At 48.3% G+C, this 19,728-nt stretch overlaps 1 protein-coding gene across 1 annotated transcript in view; it reads left to right on the plus strand.

Moving 5' to 3' along the window:
• The window catches only part of LOC146799831 (3 beta-hydroxysteroid dehydrogenase/Delta 5-->4-isomerase-like), a 53,207-nt gene that overhangs the window by 20,114 nt on the left and 13,365 nt on the right, over positions 1–19,728 (plus strand). The window contains exon 2 of the mRNA XM_085620723.1: positions 1,662–1,826. Coding sequence (XP_085476849.1) covers positions 1,662–1,826 — 165 coding nt within the window. The remainder of the gene's footprint in view (positions 1–1,661; positions 1,827–19,728) is intronic.

Consider the following 19,728-nt stretch of genomic DNA (forward strand, 5'->3'; position numbering starts at 1 on the left):
GGATGAGTAGTGATGTCTGGTGTTACTCAGTCTGGTTAGTGAAGATCTTTCTGTCTCCAGAGTACTGTTTAGTAATGTTTGTACTTGTCGATGGATGAGTAGTGATGTCTGGTGTTACTGAGTCAGGTTAGTGAATCACTCTCTCTCCAGAGTAATGTTTAGTAATGTTTGTACTTGTTGATGGATGAATAGTGATGTCTGGTGTTACTGAGTCAGGTTAGTGAATCACTCTCTCTCCAGAGTATTGTTTAGCAATGTTTGTACTTGTCGATGGATGAGTAGTGATGTCTGGTGTTGCTGAGTCTGGTTAGTGAAGAGGTCTATCTCCAGAGTATTGTTTAGTAATGTTTGCACTGGTTGATGGATGAGTAGTGATGTCTGGAGTCACTGAGTCTGGATAGTGAGGAGCTCTGTCTCCAGAGTATTGTTTAGTAATGTCTGTACTTGTTGATGGATGAGTAGTGATGTCTGGTGTTACTGAGTCTGGTTAGTGAGGAGCTCTGTCTCCAGAGTATTGTTTAGTAATGTTTGTACTTGTCGATGGATGAGTAGTGATGTCTGGTGTTACTGAGTCAGGTTAGTGAATCACTCTCTCTCCAGAGTATTGTTTAGTAATGTTTGTACTTGTCGATGGATGAGTAGTGATGGCTGGTGTTACTGAGTCTGGTTAGTGAGGAACTCTGTCTCCAGAGTATTGTTTAGTAATGTTTGTACTTGTCGATGGATGAGTAGTGATGGCTGGTGTTACTGAGTCTGGTTAGTGAGGAACTCTGTCTCCAGAGTATTGTTTAGTAATGTTTGTACTTGTTGATGGATAAGTATGATGTCTGGTGTTACTGAGTCAGGTTAGTGAATCACTCTCTCTCCAGAGTATTGTTTAGCAATGTTTGCACTGGTTGATGGATCAGTAGTGATGTCTGGTGTTACTGAGTCTGGTTAGTGAGGAGCTCTGTCTCCAGAGTATTGTTTAGTAATGTTTGTACTTGTTGATGGATAAGTATGATGTCTGGTGTTACTGAGTCTGGTTAGTCAAGAGGTCTATCTCCAGAGTATTGTTTAGTAATGTTTGTACTTGTTGATGGATGAGTAGTGATGTCTGGAGTCACTGAGTCTGGTTAGTGAAGATCTCTCTCTCCGGAGTACTGTTTAGTAATGTTTGCACTGGTTGGTGGATGAGTAGGGTGTGTCTGATGCAGAGAGTGATGCTTGTCGGGTATTACGTGTAAGAATATTATGCTGCAGGACATCACTATATATTTATTGCCTCTGGGATGTTCTCTCTGCCTCACCCAAGGAGACTATTCTATCATATGTGTGTGTGGCTTGAATGTCATGTTGGACATGTGTGGCTGTGGTATGTTTCAGAAAACGCCTGTCCTGTGATGCTCACCTTAGTCGAGCTCCCTTCTTATGTTGTGCTGTGTGCCAAGCTGTGCTGGGCTGTTTGTCTCATGTGCCACAGTATGTTATCATGTGCTTTGCGTGTTTGGTTGTGTGATGTTGTATGTGTAATACAACACTACACCTCCTGTTCCTTCTTTGTCCATGCACATTGCCTGGTCTCTGCGCGCGCCCCCTCAGTGATGTATGCCTGCGGTGTGCTGACCTCAGGTCTCTAAAGACTCCACACCAACCCTGGTGTCCTTCTTCTATTTCTACAGAGTACCAGGGTAAGACCAAGCTGCAACTGATGAAGGGGGACATCCAGGACGCCGAGCTGCTGCTCAGGGCCTGCCAGGGCCTGTCACTGGTCATCCACACGGCGGCCATCATCGACACCCTGGGGACGGTCCCCGCCGAGAAGGTCATGGGGGTCAACGTGAGAGGTAGGTGCCCGCCCATGAGCCTTGAGGGGGTAGGGGAGAGGGCTCTCCATACATGTCTCATGGGTGCTGAGAGTAGAGTCAGCACCAGGGGTCAGAGCTCTAAGAGACTGATGCTCCATCAGGCGATGACCTGGAAGTACAACTGCACCCTCACTCTAACGTCCACATTAACCATGAGTTCAACAAGCCTCAGGGCCGGCTTTAGCGCTGGTGGTGCCCCGTGCAACAATCGTGTTTGGCACCCTCGATCACCTCCTTCCCCACGGACTCTCTCACTACAGCCCTCCACCCATGCTCCTCATCTCTCCTTAGCCCCTCCCCTCATGACCTCCTCCTCAGATTCCCTCACTGCCACGCTCCACCAGTGCCCTTCGTCTCCGTAGCCCCTCCCCCTCATGACCTCCTCCATGGATTCCCTCACTGCCACCCTCCACCAGTGCCCCTCATCTCTCCGTAGACCCTCCCCAAATGACCTCCTTCTTGGATTCCCTCACTACCAAGCTTCACTAGCGCACCTCATTGCTCCGTAGCCCCTCCCCCTTGTGACCTTCTCCTCAGATTCCCTCACTACCACGCTCCACCAGTGCCCCACATCTCTCTGTAGCCCCTCCAATTACCTCCTTCACCATGTATTCCCTCACTACCACCCTCCACCCATGCTCCTCATCTCTCCTTAGCCCCTCCCCCTCATGACCTCCTCCTCGGATTCCCTCACTGCCACCCTCCCCCAGTGCTCTTCATCTCTCCATAGCCCCTCCCCCTCATGACCTCCTCCTTGGATTCCCTCACTACCACGCTCCACCAGTGCCCACATCTCTCTGTAGCCCCTCCAATGACCTCCTTCACCATGGATTCCCTCACTACTACCCTCCACCCATGCCCCTCATCTCTCCGTAGCCCCTCCCCCTCATGACCTCCTCCTCGGATTCCCTCACTACCACCCTCCACCAGTGCCCTTCGTCTCCGTAGCCCCTCCCCCTCATGACCTCCTCCTTGGATTCCCTCACTGCCACCATTGTGTCTCATCTCTCCGTAGGCCCTCCCCCTCATGACCTCCTCCTCGGATTCCCTCACTACCACCCTCCACCAGTGCCCTTCGTCTCCGTAGCCCCTCCCCCTCATGACCTCCTCCTCGGATTCCCTCACTGCCACCCTCCCCCAGTGCTCTTCATCTCTCCATAGCCCCTCCCCCTCATGACCTCCTCCTTGGATTCCCTCACTGCCACGCTCCACCAGCGCCCCACATTTCTCTGTAGCCCCTCCAATGACCTCCTTCACCATGGATTCCCTCACTACCACCCTCCACCCATGCCCCTCATCTCTCCGTAGCCCCTCCCCCTTGTGACCTCCTCCTCAGATTCCCTCACTGCCACGCTCCACCAGTGCCCCACATCTCTCCGTAGCCCCTCGAATGACCTCCTTCACCATGGATTCCCTCACTACCACCCTCCACCAGTGCCCCTCATCTCTCCGTAGACCCTCCCCCAATGACTTATTAGCGTTATGCAAAGGTTAGACTTAAGCTTAGGAGTTAGGGTTATAGTTAGATTGAGTGTTAAAAATAGAAACAACAGGCATTGGCAATGCCAATAGATCTGGCTTTAAAGGGATGTTGAATGGTAATGTGAAAAAAGCAAAAGTACAAATGATGGACAGAATGCTAAACAATTCAAACATTCACCCCCAGTCACGAGGATCTGGGGGCGTGGTGAGTAAGAGAACAATGGAATAAACCCAGATCTTTGTGACTGGGGGTGAATGTTTGCATTGTTCAGCGCTCAGTCCATCATTTGTTCCTTTTGCTTTTGTCACCCTAAGTGCGCTGGGTATGCTCAGACGTGGGGCCCGTGCTCACCGTGCCACTGGATTCAAGATAGCCTGGCTGATGAGGGGTGATGCCGCGAAACCGGTCCCAGAATGCTTGTTTCTGGTCCACGGAGTACCTGGCATGGCAGTCTGGGCTGGACTGTTCCCACAAGGAACAGGGTCAAGACTGATTTGCATATGGCTGGGTCCAAACTGGGGTGAGGTGGTGAGCAAAAGAATGATGGATTAATCTACGATCTTTGTGACTGGGGGTGAATGTTTGCATTGTCCAGTTCTCCGTCCATCATTTGTTCCTTTTGCTTTTGAATGGTAATGTGAATAAATAGCACGGCTATAGATATGTATTGTGTGAAAGCAATGAACTCTTGAATAATATTGGTACAGGTTAACAAGTTAGGTGACTGTTGTACTGTCAAGCCAGACCTAAAATTCCATGTTGGCTAGTGACTGGCCACATCCATTTGAGCTGCTGCCAGAGAAAGACGAACATAATGTGGCAAAGTACCCAAAGTATCTGCAACTAATGTGCACCAACCTTCCAAGTTTTGCCCACCCAGTTCTTCAGTGCGACCGGAGGTTCTAGTATTCGAACAGAAAGTTTTGGAGGAAATCTCCAAATTGGAACAACTAGATAAACGTGATGTATGGGAGAGGGGGAGACCCCAGGACAGGGGAGGGAGATAGAAGGTGGCCCCGTATGAGTACTTCGATACATGGACCTTGAGTTACGTTGACCCGGCAGAGGGGGGGGGAGGGCAGGGGGGGGAAGTTGGGTTGGGGGAAGGGGCTGGGAGGTGGGAGGGGGGAATTTTCTAAAGTTGGTTTTGATAATGCGAATCAAACGAGACACCGGATGATAAACGTTGAAGATAATGGACTTTCCACGGTGTTGAACTCAGACATTGTTGTTCTCAGGTATCTTTACTGTGCGGTTCCTCGCCTCCGCAGCGGTGGACTAAATGTAGAATTGTTGGTTGGGAGGTGAGAGGCAAGGTTGGTGACAACCTAATAACAGAATTATGGATGCTGCAACCACTCGAACACTGACAGGTTACACGTGCCCGATTCGTCCATTGGTAGCTCGTAGCTATCTGTCTCGCCGCTTACTATTTCTGTGCTTCTTTGCTGAATCTGTCGGGATTTGATATGTTATGATGTATACTAATGATGGCGGAAGTTGTAATCTTAAGGAAACCAATAAAGTATGTTTAAAAAAAAAAAAAATCTGTCATCAAACCTGAAATAAAGAGATACATACTGCTTGAACTTGAAAAACAAAATCTGTTTTGGAGAACCTTGTAGGTTTCTGGGTTTGTATGATGCTAGTTGTTCAATCAATGTTCTTCTTGCTTACCCGATAAAGGTAATCCGCTCTATTTTGGAAACCTCAGCACTATCAACCTGTACTTTTGTACCATAAGATTTAGCCATAAAAAGGCAGAAAGTAAAAAAAAAAAATAATAATATACCATGACACGTTTAACAACATGAGTCACGATGATTCGGAGGCAGTAAAGAAACTACAAGATAATGACTCCATAACAATTAAATCTGCCGATACAGGCGGCGCGATCGTAGTTATGAATACTACTGACTATGACGCAGAGGTCTTGAGATTGTTGCGAGAACGGAAGAACTATCATCCTCTTCCCAGAGATGCCTTGAATGAACTTCAGGGAGTAATCAAAACAATGGTGGCTGAGGCTAATAATAAGAAATGGATTACAAGTGGGGGGCCCGCTTGAGCCTTTAGCTCTGCACATTGTCCACCGATCCGGCATCTATCCGACAGCTTCGTCTGCCCCAAATCGAGCGCAGTGGAGGAGTTGTGACTCCGGGGTGCGCTGGGCGCCTAGCGGTGGTTTTAACGAAGAAAGGGAGCCCTGACGTGCCCGCCTCCGAGACCTCGGATCCCCAGACTCAAGAACAGAGGCTCTCGGTGTCGCCTGAGACGCGCACATAGCTGAGGTGCCCTGGGAGACCCGAAAGGCTGGCAGCGCAGGCGCGCCCTTGGCACTGCGATACGCTAGGGTGCAGCCCAGACCTTGTAGGGCCGTGCTTGCACCAACGCCCAGGACTGCTTAGGAAGCATTGTCGGACAGCCGCTGGATGAGAGGTCACCTACGCGGCAGTCCGACTCGCTGTGTGTGCGAAGCGGGCTAATCGTCTCCTGACCTGAGACATCTGTCGGATCGCTTCGGCTGCCTGGCAGTCTGCCGGCATTGCGGCCCTGGCACCTGCCATCTAGCCTCTGTGAAGCGGGAGTGCCGAGCCCGGCCGCGACCGACCTTAAGGTGAGAGAGGGCAGTGCTGGCAGCGCCAGAGAAGGGGGACCCCGTGACCGCGTATTCCTTGTCGAGGGAGGTTAGGCTGGAGTGCGATGGCTGCAGACTAGTGGCGGTGCGGGGGCCCCTGGTACACGACTCTGGAGCATACGGCCCTGAGAGACGCAGGCGGCTGGTAGTGGGCAAGAAGACAGGCTGGTTAGTGAGCCCATTTGCAGTGCTGCCATACCTTTGTGAGAGTTCCCCTGATGCGGCGCTCCTGCGGTGCTCTATGGGGCTGAGTGGCTGAGCAGGGGGTCGCAAGTGGGCCAGTGGCAGAACGCGACCTGCACCGAGCGAGTAAACCCTGCTGCCGCTCATTGTTTGCCAACTTGTGCCACAGTGGAGGTCTCTAGTGACGCGACCAGGCATCCGTAAGCGGATCAGAGGGGCCTCTTGGACTGGGGTGTTGCCCGCTGTGGCATCAGGAAGTGGTGCAGAACTACTGCGGCTGGAAGCGCCTCACAGCTATCCCTGGGGGTGGCGTCCTGGGCTACAGTTCAGAGGCGTGACAGAGTTCAGTCAGGTACTTTCTCCTGGTAGTGGAAATGGGCAGAGTGGACAGGACACAGTCCAAGCTCACTTTTGAACAGAAGCGGTCGCACCCGCATGATGCCTCATTGGATGATGCCCCGGGGGAGCAGGCTCCCGCATCTGTTGCTACAGGCTCTGACATGCGGGGCATGCTAATGGCCATGGAGAAGAATCTGCAGAGCGGCATCACATCCCTGGGTGCGAAAATGGATGCCCTCTCCTACAGGATGGACAGAATGGGTGAGCGTTTGGACAAACATGCTGAAAGACTGGATATGTCCGAACGGAGGTTTACGGAGGTGGAGGAGGCGCATACCACGCTTGATACCGAACACAAGCAGCTTGGTCGAGCTTTGCGTGTCCTACAAGATAAAACGGAGGACTTAGAAGCACGTTCTTGTCGATGTAACCTCCGCATTACGAGCCTTCCGGAGACCACACAGACTGGCAACATGGAGCAGTTTATAGAGAGACTGTTGGTCACGCTGCTGGGAGATGGGGTCTTCTCCAATATGTTTGTGGTGTAGAGAGCGCACCGATCCCTGGGACAGCGTCCAATTACGGGGGCGCCACTGCGACCGATCATTGCAAAACTGCTCAACTATCGGGACAGTGACACAGCCCTGAGAACAGCGAGAACCAAGCAGTCTCTGACCTACGAGGGATCCGTGATATCACTGTTTCCGGACTTCACCATCAGAGTCCAGGAGGCGCGCCGACAGTTCATACCTATGAAGAAGCAGCTGCGCGATTTGGGCATAGACTACGCCATGTTGTATCCAGCTAAGCTGCGGGTCAATAGACAGGGCCGCTCCCACATCTTTACGGATCCTAAGGCGCTGCAAAAGGCTCTGAAAGGTTGGTCCACAGAACGACGCCACAGCCCGGAACGACAGCTACTCAGCGAGGCAGCAGGAGGCTCCCTGGATGAACAGGATTAGCCGCAACGGATGGTGGCACGCTGTTAAGTATGGCCGAGGAACTGGACTGAGGGTGAGGGGGAGTGACACTTTTGGTCTCCAGGGCTCTACTCTCAGAAGAAAGTGGAGGCATGCCCATAACTGTATAATCAAGGTTTGATGTGGGTTGGGCCTCGGCCATGCCGCGGCATTTGCACTGGGGGGCTACCCGCCCTGCCGCTCATGTTGCGCTGGGGGGGGGAAGGCTTGGTGGGATGCACAGGCGAGAGGTGTAGAGCACTGCCTATGGACATCTGGGCGGGGATCGAGTTGGAGTACTTGCCCACACGATATCGGTTATAGGGGTGGACTTGCTATAGTATTGTTTATGTGCCTGCGGAGGTCTGTGGTTAACGGGTCTTCGAGGCTGTGCATATGTTTGGGGTCATGTGCTGGGTGGGAGGCTGTTTTATGTTTCAACTGTTCCTATTTGCAACGTATAGCAACATCTGCCCACGAGTGCAACACACGAGGGTGGTTCCTTCTGATTGGGGGGGTGGGGGTGGTCTGTTGTGGGGGGGCAGGGAGAGGGAAGAGTGTTGTTTTTGTTGTTGTTGTTTAAAGTCTCATATTGGCCTCTACATGGTGTGCACACTGACTACGGGCTGCTTAGGTCAGGTTCTATAATAGACAGAGTTATTAAGGATGGCGGGAACTAGTGATGCCCCTGTGCACAAGACGATAGACACCATTCGAGTGCTTACGTGCAATGTTCGGGGGCTAAAATGACCACCATAAACTGCGCAAGGTACTGAACTACATGCAGAGGCAGAACATTGATGTAGCACTGATGCAGGAGACACACCTTCCACTACAGACCGCTTTATTGCGCAGTAGGGGTCTGGCGGATCATGTCAATGTCTCGGGCTTCACCACGCACGCCAGGGGGGTTCTGACATGGGTTAACCCTAAATCTTCTTATACACTGGTACAATTAGACACAGACAAGAATGGCCGTTATGTGATTGCCGGATGCCAGGGGAGGGGGGGTCGACCTAATTATAGTAAATGTCTATGGCCCTAACTATGGTTGCCCCGAGTTCTTTACAGCGCTTGCGAAAGTGGTATCTAGATTCCCAGATGCACGGTCTCTTTGGGGTGGGGACTTTAATTTGGTCAGACACCCAAATTTGGACAGGTCTGGGGGCCCGGTGAGGAGACCTACAGCAGCGGCTAGGGCGCTTGAGAGCGCTATGGTAGGCCCGGACCTTTGTGATGTATGGCGCACATGACACCCTGACAAGGGTGGATACACGCACTACTCTGCCTACCACAACCTGCACACTCGCATAGATTATTGGTTGGCCTCTTCTGCGCTCATGGGGCACGCCCGGGAATGTTCGATACTACCACGTACTCTTTCGGCCCACTCTCCTCTGTTGCTGATTCTTACCACGCCTAGGAAGGCGATTCCTCCATTTACTTGGCGTTTTCCCCCTTATATCCTGTTAGACCCTCTTTTTAAAGCAGAATTGGCAGAAGCCATAGAAACCTTCTTTCCCGTTAATGTGGGGTCAGTGGGCAGCTTCCAAGTGGTGTGGGAAGCCTTCAAAGTTTATATTCGAGGAGTGACCATGGCGAAACACTCGGGGGTGCTCCGCTCGATCCGTGGTAGGTTATCCACTCTGGAGCGGGAACTGGGTGCTTTGGAACAACGTCAGGTAGCGAGCCCAGATGAGGCTATTGCGCAGGTGATTAAAGACAAGTTGGGGGGATACCAGGAAGCTGCAGACAGAGAACTGACACATCTAGGCAACTATGCTAGGGCGCGTACCTATGGGGAGGGTGAAAGGCCCGGCTCGGTCCTGGCACAGGTACTGAAGGCGAAGCGCGGTAGGACGCTGATTACGGAGCTTAAATCGGAGGAGGGGGAGATACTGGTTGAAGAAGCGGACACCACTACTATGGGGAATTATACACATCCCAGTCACCGGGTACGGAGGAACATAACCTTGACTATCTAGAACATATCAAATTGCCCTTCCTCATGAATACGCACCGGGAGTTTCTCATGCGATCCATAGGGAAAGATTAAATCTTATTGGCTCTGTCCTGTATGATAGCAGCTAGTGCCCCTGGAGCGGACGGCCTAACTGTCGGGTTCTATAAGGCCTTTATAGACTTACTACTCCCTCACCTCTCCACGCTTTTTGATGATATGTGCGTGTCAGGCACTATGCCATGCAACCAACCGCGGGTGACCTCTTCAAAGACGGTGCGGTTAAGACGTGGGAGGATGTGGAGTTCTCGGCTGGAGACAGCACTCAGCTGCAGAGATTTCAGTTTCATAGAGTGCGGAGGGCGCTCCGGGATATACTAGGGGAGGATCTGCAGGAACCGCCAGAGATGCTGGAATTGTCTTACACAATTAAAGCTAAATCGCCCGCAAGGTGATTTCCAGCATATATAAACTGGCAATGTCTCACAGAGCGAATTACTATACCAAAGCCAGACTAGCCTGGCAACGTGATTTACAACTGGAAATATATGATTCTATGTGGTCATACTGTTGTACTAGTACGCGGCGTATATCATTACACGGCAGACATAGGCTGGTCCACTTTAAGTATCTGAACAGAGCGTATTATACCCCAGAGAGACTGTTCAAATACGGACTGAGGGAGAACCCGGCTTGTGACAGGTGCCACGCACACACTGCAGATTTTTTCCATCTGGCCTGGCATTGCCCGGAGGTGTACCGGTACTGGGAATCGAGCTTTCTGGAACTAGGGAGGGTGGTAGATATTGAGCTTACTTTGGACCCGGCACTGGCCCTTCTGGGGTATTCTAAAAACTACCCAAGGCTGTCCGCAGACTGGTAGATATGGGTCTCATACTAGTGAAACGACGGGTTGCAATGTGTTGGTTGAAAGGCCCCGTAGCCACATTGGCCCAATGGTCACACGATATGCTCTACTGCAGCACACAAACTGAGAATTTCAGCGAATTACTCCCCCCCAGGAGCAGACCCAAGAACTTTTGGGTATTATATACTAGATACCTCCTGACTAAGGGTGTGGGCCCTGATGGAGCAACCCCTGACACTCCTGACGATAATGATCCCATATCCAGCACTTGATTTCCTGCATAACATGTGCATCACAAGACTCCCCTCTGAGCACTTCGCTAACGGGGGGGTTTGGCCACTGGAACGACAGGTAGGCTGCATCGGAAGGGGGGATTTGGTAAGCCGATAACTGAGAAGCCAGGCACCCCGCCCCCTTGATATCGGTGCTAGTCACTGACCTTTGAAAGCCGTCTATGAGTAATGCGTACATTTGATTATTGAGAGATATGTATGTTGATCATGTGTTCTCTTGTGGCGCGCCTAGCCCTTTATGACTGAGTGGTCTAGCGACATCTGCAGTCCCTGTACGCTGCTGCCCTCATTGGGTTGTTGGCTTAAAAGCTGTGTATACCATCGTGGAAAGTACTGCCGCCGGCCCTCTGGGTTGTAGGCGAGAGGCTGTGTTGAAATGAGACTTTTTTTCTTAATACAAAGTTCACAGAAAATAAAAAGAAATGGATTACAAGTAATGAGGTCCATTTCTTGATTAATACCAAACCAAGAACTCCGGCCTTCTATATATTACGGAAGGTCCATAAGGTACAGCATCCTCCCCCAGGGCGCCCGATAGTATCGGGGATTTCGTCTGTCCTGCAACCTTTGTCCCAATTTGTGGACTTTTTCTTGAGGGAATCTGTTCTTAAACAACCCTCCTATGTACAGGACACCACGGGCATTCTCAACATCCTAAATGATCTGGAATTCGACCCCACACGACAGTTCCTAGTGACAATAGACATTGAGTCATTGTATACTAGCATACCCCAAGAGGCAACGCTGGTGGCAGCAGCGCATGCCCTTGGTGCGCAAGAATGGTTTTATGACACTCCCCAATCTTTTGTGTCACAATGTATTGAACTTGCTCTTACACAAAAAAGTTTCTGCTGTAAGAACGATCTGTACTTACAAGTGTCCGGAACATCGATGGACGCAACTTTTGCGCCCAGTCTGGCCTGTATCTATGTAGGCCGGTTTGAGGAGCATTTTTTGCATCATCCATCAAACCCCTTCCAGAGACATATTGGTCTCTGGAAGAGGTATATTGACGATATGCTGTGTATATGGACTGGCGAGGAAGGTTCTCTTCTTGAGTTTTTGGAATAGCTCAATGGCCTAGATGCTTGTCTGGAATTCACCTGGACAAAAAGCAACGAACAAGCTATTTACCTGGATTTGGACATCACAGAGTTAGATTAAAAAACTTTGCACTACGGTGCACCAAAAGGGGACGGATAGGAATTCATTACTCCAGTGTCAGTCTTTTCATCCCAGGGCATTGTGAGATAATTTGCCCGTAGGCCAGTTTTTAAGATACCGTAGAAATTGTAACTCCGTAGAGACATTTTCACAACAATCTTGCAAGTCCTAAAGTCCTAACTTTAGGAGTCCTAACTTTACTACTCCTAAACTGAGAAAAATCCTAACTTTAAGACTTTTGGTATTCACAGAAGGCATTTAGGAGTCCTAAAGTTAGGACTCCTAACTTCTGTGAATACCGAAATGAGTAAGTGCCTTCTGTGAAGACCAAAATGGTAGTAAGTTTAGGATTTTGTCTTAAGTTAGTTCTGTGAATCGGGCCCCTTATTTTTGCTTTTTCTAAAACAAAATGCCATAAATGATTGTTTATGTGCAGGAAGGTGTCCCTTCCTGCACATAAACAATCATTAAATAAAGGCGATTTGTTACTTCTATGTGTGCTGCAGAATGTAGCACACATAGAAGTAGGAAATCCCAATATTATATAATGATTGTTCATGTGCAGGAAGGGACACCTTCCAGCACATAAACAATAATTCACTGTAATGCAGGCACCCTTGCACTATGGCCCATGGGTGTCTATGTTGGCGCTAAGCAGCAATGTTTAGCGCTAGGGAAAACACAGGGGTGCGCCGTCTTGTGAATACGGTGCATCCCTGCATTTATGGAAATGGTGGAGCGTGGTGCATCTAAATTTGCTGCAGGTTCGCGCTCCGTCATTTCCTTGCAAACATGCCCCCAGGTTTTACTTTCACACTTCTCATCCATTGAGTTATTATTACTAAACCCATCTCTAAATCCTATAAACTCTGATTATCAGCATTCACACCTTCTCATCTGTGTGTTCCTCTGCCGCTAGCCTCTGCGAGTCAACCAGCAGACTGGATGCACTCGCTGCTGAAACTAACCTTCGATGTGCAGAACTTTTCTGTTGAGAGCTCCTCAAGGCAGAGATTCCAAATATTTCCTCATCCCAGGCATCTGTTGCTCCTTATTGCCCGAACCTTTCGCCATCCCCAGAAACAATAGGGACTCTCGCCCTTCTGATCACTCTTCACCCTCCCCAGAGGATCGAAGAGATCTCCTTTATGGCTGCATTGATCCTTCTGAAGATGCTACTAACTCTTCTCCCAGATATTTCTCAGTCTCCTCTTTTGGAGAACCTCAAAGCCCCTCGAAAGACCACCTTGATTGACGGTCCTTGGAACCTCTCGTTGGCTCTTCACTCTCCAGCCTCCTGGGTCATCGACCTGTTATTGTCCCGTGTGAGTGACCTTTCAGAAACATAAAATGTAGGAATTTCATTGAAAGTTATCTACTCTCTGTCCCCTTCAGCAAGTGCTAACTTCACTCTCAGATGTCTACTGCATAACTGCAGGTGTGCGATTGAGCGCCGCTCTGATACGGTTGATTTCCTCCCCTGCCTGGACTTCACCCTTTCACTCATAACCCAAATCAGTAACTCCTCACAAACCGTCTTGCTCCTTCTCTCATCTCCTGATTCTTTGATTATTTGCCTTGACCATATAGACTTCAATTATTGACATCCTAGACAATGGGGACTCCCGCCTCTTGGAACGGAGGCGCATCAGCAACCTTTCACACCATCAGCCACAAACCTCTACTGGATGCTTTACAAGATCATATTGTGGTTGCACTTCTCTCAAATGCTTTACTTCATGCTTCGGCATCTGGGACAACATTAAATTGTGCAACCCACTCTCTAGACTGGTCTTTCTCTTCCAAGGAGTCCCTCAAGGCTCTCTTTAGCTCCCATTCTCCTCCACCTACACGTTAAACCAGTTGGCCCTCTCCTCCACATTGTCAGACTGACACACAACTGTGTCTGCCAATGACAAACTCTCTCCTGGCCTCTGTCCATCAAAACATCCAAGCCCCGGATGAGTCTCCATCATCTGAACCTCAGCACTCCCAGAACTGAATGTCTTCTCACCTCTCCGCGTCCTCTTCTAATCCTCTTTGATCTGGCTGGAACTCTTTCCTCCTTACTGCTCATGAACCATCATCAAGTGCACTTCAGCTATTTCTTCACTGTAGACTCTCATCAGCAAAGTGCACAGGGATCCTTTGCAAGTTAAGACTTTTTTAAGACATCATGTGAAGAGAGTAGCTGAACTCTTGGTTCTGTCTGCTCTCCACTCTCACTCTCATACCAGCAGAACTCCTTACTCCTCTGAAGGCTGTCCTCCCCACTGCGGCTCATCTTGTGTCTGACAGCAGACTCTTCGACCTCAGTCCTCCGGTGCTCATTCACGACAGTGGCTCCCAGATGGACATTTGGTTTCAATGAGCCTTGGAGTGGATGAATAGGGAGAAACTCCTGGGGTAAGTCAGGAATGGAAGAGCTCTAGGCTTCCAGACTTTAACGCTGCATGAGGGATGTTTCGCCCTTACGTTTGAGTCAAGTGTATAGGAGATTTGCTTTCCCAACCCGTGGTTAGCTCTGCCGTATTAATTCATGCAGCCACTGGGAAGATTCCTTTATCAATATAAGTTGTGCATTTCACAACTTTACATCACTGTATCAAGAATTTTAATTTCCACTAGCCTTTGGTGAGGTGCAATTTAATAACATAAGCTGTGCATGTCACAACTCTGCATTGTGTATCTCGAATTTTGTTTTCTGTCGTTTTGTACAAGTTTTATACACCACTCAAACCTGGGATATCATCTGTGGTCGCAGTATACCAATGTATTAGATCTTTTGGGACGCTCAGTTGAAATTAATGTCCTGATGATGACCATGTAATTATACAAAGGTCAAAACGCCGTCTACGCATATGTGGCCGTAACTAACAAAGGACGCATCGTATTGCTTGTTGGTGCTTCAGTGTTGTTCTGAACCTCCCTTGCTATATAATCCCTTTTTGTATTGCACTACAAATATTATATGTACCAGTGTATATTTCTGAGCGCATTATCTTCAAATTGTTTTTATCTTTATATTGAATAAACTTTGTACACTTTTCTAATATTTCTTATATGGGTTCTTATTTTTCTATTTCTTTTTCTATTTATGTTTATTGTATAGTTTTTTCTTTTTCTAAAAATCTCAATTTATTGTTATTGATTGTTTGTGAAATTGATATTTTCATAATAACGTGAATCGCTGTTAGGACTAAATAGAGCTCTTGGTAGAGACCCCCACCTCCACTCCACTCCATTCAACCCATGGGAAGGGGCTTGAAGATGGAGAGCCAGAGGGCAGTGGAGGTGGTGGCCGGCTCCCAGGGCCAGATCTCCAGTCACCCCATTACATGGCCTAGATGTAAAGGAAGGCAGTGTTTAGTGCGAGAACCTTTTACCGCTGTAATATGAAAGCAGAGTTGTGGAGGTTGTAATGTGTGAATACTTGTGTGCTAGAAATGTCTGCAAGCGCTGCTTCGTTTCTAGCTAAAAGCGGTTAATTCCTCTAAGACTCCAGTGACATCCAGTTACCACGACTGGAGGTGGTAAAAGACCACTACCGCTGCCCCTGCTCTATGACTATTCAAGACACCAGTCAGCCCAAAACTGTGACAGAAACCAGACCTTAAATTAGCATTTCACAGTATGTGATACAGACCCATACATTTTGCTAGATTTGATGCGAAGGCGAGAGGGCGGTTAAGCAAATGAGAGGATGGAGGACTGAGCACTAATATTGCAGTTTTCTTTACTCTTCATGGTTTCTTACTTGTCGATTTCTCACAAGGTAGTTATTGTTAAGCAAAAATATAGCATCTGTGATGTTTCTGAATTGGCCCCTTTTCAGAAAACAAGCAACGGCAAAGCCAGTAGATCCCAGGTATGGAAGGCGGAGTCCATTTAAATCGTCATTTGCATGTGACCGCCTGCATCATGATGTATGTCCTGCCTGGCCTGCATCACGATGTATGTCCTGCCTGGCCTGCATCACGATGTATGTCCTGTGTGGCCAGCAATCTTGCAATGGGGTTTTGTTAAAAACCCAATAAGAGGTCGATAATGCATAAAGAAGCCTCATGGCACACATGTGTGCCTGGTTTATTGCGCATGTGTTGTGATTGGAAAACATCCTTTACCCCGTAGTCACAACAACGACCAGCCTTTACAACAAAGTCACTACCCAGACTGTGAAGTTACCATGCGTTACTTTAACACGCAAGTCGTTACAACGACTTACTGTAGGGGACGCATTGTTGGATTTTTAAGTCCAACACCTTCCCTACTGTTGCATAGACTGGAGTTGAAATTGTAATTTATACTAAAGAGTGTGGTAAAGTAACACGTGGTAATGTCACATTCAGGGTAGTGACTGTGTTGTAAAGGCATTTGGGTTAAATGCATGCAAGATTCCATCATACAACCAAATTAAAATTCAAAACAGTGCGCAGAGAGCCACAAAAAAGGAAGCGAGTGACCCAGAGGCATTTTGCAGCCACTGGGCTCTTGTAAAAAAGAAAAAAAACATTTAAAATAGGGAGTGGAACATGAAGCATTGATAAGCAGGGGAGGGGGATGTGAACAGGGACAGGGTGCACAGAAAAACAAGCAAAGGAGAGAGCACCTCAGCCAATCCGGACACTGCGGGGCTAAAATGCTCTTTGTGGGAAGAAAGCCATCCAATCAAGAGCAGGCACCCTAGATAGACAACAAAGCCATCCAATCAAGAGCAGGCACCTGAGATAGACAACAACGACATCCAATCAAGTGCAGGCACCTGAGATAGAAACCAAAACCATCCAATCAAGAGCAGGCACCTGAGATAGACAATCAAGAGTAGGCACCAGAGACAGACAACAAAGCCATCCAATCAAGAACAGGCACCTGAGATAAACAGCAAAGCCATCCAATCAAGAGCAGGCAAGGAGATAGACAACAAAGCCATCTAATCAAGAGCAGGCAACTGAGATAAACAGCAAAGCCATCCAATCAAGAGCAGGCACCTGAGATAGACAGCAAAGCCATCCAATCAAAAACCCACTTCAAACAAGCATTGGCAAAGCATAGCGGTTATGCCTTTGAGACCGATTGTGTTTTTCAAAGCCTTTTAGCCATGCTGTAGAGCATCGGTAAGATGCTGAGCATCATAGAAGCGATGATGCAGCCCTGCGGCTGTGTCACTTTGTTGGTGCTCACAAGTGCGATTACACAAAGGAGGGCTTAATTATTTTGAGGGCAAAAGTCCTAAAAAAAGAAATGGGGGGACTAACCAAGTTAGGTAGTATGCAAGGGAAAGCATGACGCGTTCCATCACAGCACATGATGTCACGACACGTGACATTGCACGTGACATCACAGGAAGTGACATAACGAGAAGTGACATCAGATATTAAGACCTCATACATGTTTATCAGGTATATTATGAGTACATTTAAACGCATTATGAGATTTAACAAAGGAGATTTTGCATTGAGGTTGTGCCAAAAAAGCGGCGCAATCCTTATGCAAAATCTGGGCCTCAACTATTTCATTACATTTTTTTTAAACTATGCCACAAACATATTGGCAACAAGGAGAAACATGTTAGTAGATCTGTTCTGCTTAATTAGTTGCAGTTTGCATTTTATAATATTTGATAGCGTTGAGGCATCTGCTGAGAAGGTGCCAGTACATCTCCGGGAATAGAAGTAATGGGTAGATAACTCTGGAGTTAAACGCATTCGTTGGAGAGATCTCTGGTTTGTGACGTCCCAGATTTGAATCAAAGTAGTATGAGGTTAAATGTGTCTCCTGCAAAGCACATCACATAACATGCAGAAGACAGATTTGAATTTTATGTAAAGGTAAGCGGGTTACTGCTTTTAACACAGAGATCCTTTTGTTACCTGCGGTTCATAAATTGTAATCCTCTAATATAGCACAGTGAGATAGGGACATGTGACTCCTACACCTTGTAACATGGTCTCATGTCACTCATCTTGTACATTGATTTACACATGTACATGATTTATTGTCAATGTATAATGTGTATGTTACGTAAAGAGCTCTGACCCCCTGCATTGGGTTGCCTAGGGCTATAAAAGAAAAAAAATAGTGCTATTGAAATTGTTATTTGTGTAAATACTGGAACAGACCAACGCATCTGAAATTCTTACAGTGCATGCACTTATCTAGAGGGACTAAAGGAAGTCGAAAGCATGCCTCTCTTAAGTGCCTGTGAAGAGATAACAAGCTGTGAGCCTTTGTGTCCCCTCCGTTGCATTTACTTTCAAGTTTGGGGTTCCAGGCCAGCTCCAGTCAGGATACTAAAACGAAAGGAACACTGACGGCCCCTTAACTTTGGCCTTTATCCACTGCCCAGCTGGAGGTGAACAAGCATTTGAAATGCAATAGGTCTCGCATTATTGATAGGTTGAGGTCTTGGCATTGCAAATAATAATGCAACACCTATAGCTCATACTTTCATTAATGTGAGACCTAGTGCATTGCAAATGCTTGCGTAGTGAGCCAGGAACCAGCATTGTATGTCTCAGGGCAGTACCGCAAGCTGCTCCTAGAGGTCGCTAGTGAGCAAGGCACAAGGACTGCATGTCTCTGAGCAGTACTGCAAGCTGCTCCTAGAACTCTCTAGTGAGCAAGTCACCAACACTGCATGTCTAGGTGCAGAACCGCAAGCTGCTCTTAGAGGTCCCTAGTGAGCAAGGCACCAGCACTGCATGTCTAGGTGCAGTACCGCAAGTTGCTCCTAGAGGTCCCTAGTTAGCAAGGCACCAGCACTGCATGTCTAGGTGCAGTACCGCAAGCTGCTCCTAGAGCTCCCTGGTGAGCAAGGCACCAGCACTGCATGTCTAGGTGCAGTACCGCAAGCTGCTCCTAGAGCTCCCTGGTGAGCAAGGCACCAGCACTGCATGTCTAGGTGCAGTACCGCAAGCTGCTCCTAGAGCTCCCTGGTGAGCAAGGCACCAGCACTGTATGTCTAGGTGCAGTACCGCAAGCTGCTCCTAGAGGTCACTAGTGAGCAAGGCACCAGCACTGTATGTCTAGGTGCAGCACCGCAAGCTGCTCTTAGAGGTCCCTACTGAGCAAGGCACCAGCACTGCTTGTCTAGCTGCAGTTCCACAAGCTGCTTCTAGAGGGCCTTAGTGAGCAAGGCACCAGCACTGCTTGTCTAGCTGCAGTTCCACAAGCTGCTTCTAGAGGGCCTTAGTGAGCAAGGCACGGGGACTGCATGTCTAGGTGCAGCACCACAAGCTGCTCCTAGAGGTCCATAGTGAGTAAGGCACGGGGACTGCCTGTCTAGGTGCAGTACCACAAGCTGTTCCTAGAGGTACCCAGTGAGCAAGGCACCAGCACTGCATGTCTAAGTGCAGTACTGCAAGCTGCTCCTAGTGGTCCCTAGTGAGCAAGGCACAAGCACCGCAGGTCTACAAAGTTGGAGTTATTGGCATCATACATGACAATGTTTTTTACCTAGCTATGTTGCAGGGTGCAGTAACATATGTAGCCAAAAAATGACCTCTTTTGGCCACATATGGTACTGCACCCTGCAGAAGATATGGTAAATCCACCCTACCCAAGACAGTACTATGAGTACATTCAAATAGCTATGTCCATATATAAAATTAGTAGCTTTGAAATGTGACAAAAGAATTATTAAATCAATTCCGGAAAAGGTTGTACGCTGTGTAGAGCTGATGAAGGGACATTTATAGACGTTACAACAAACGGCCTCATATAAATGTGAGATGTTCTAGTGAGTGAAGTAAACACTGCCAGCTTAGCTTAGGACCAGCTGTGTGTCCTGCCTGAAGCCTTTTAAGAAAATAGTACCTTGTGGCTGTAATTAAAACCTAGGGAGTAACAACACATGTAACCGGGGGTGTCCTAATGGGAGGTTACAAGAAGAGATAAGGCGGTACTAAGGAGGGACTACTAAGCTTATTGACCAATGAAAAGCCAGCATTTACAAAGGACAGGGACAGGAGGCAATTAAAAAGATGGGCGGAAAG

This window comes from Triturus cristatus, chromosome 8 (assembly GCF_964204655.1).
Source record: "Triturus cristatus chromosome 8, aTriCri1.1, whole genome shotgun sequence".
NCBI lineage: Eukaryota > Metazoa > Chordata > Amphibia > Caudata > Salamandridae > Triturus > Triturus cristatus.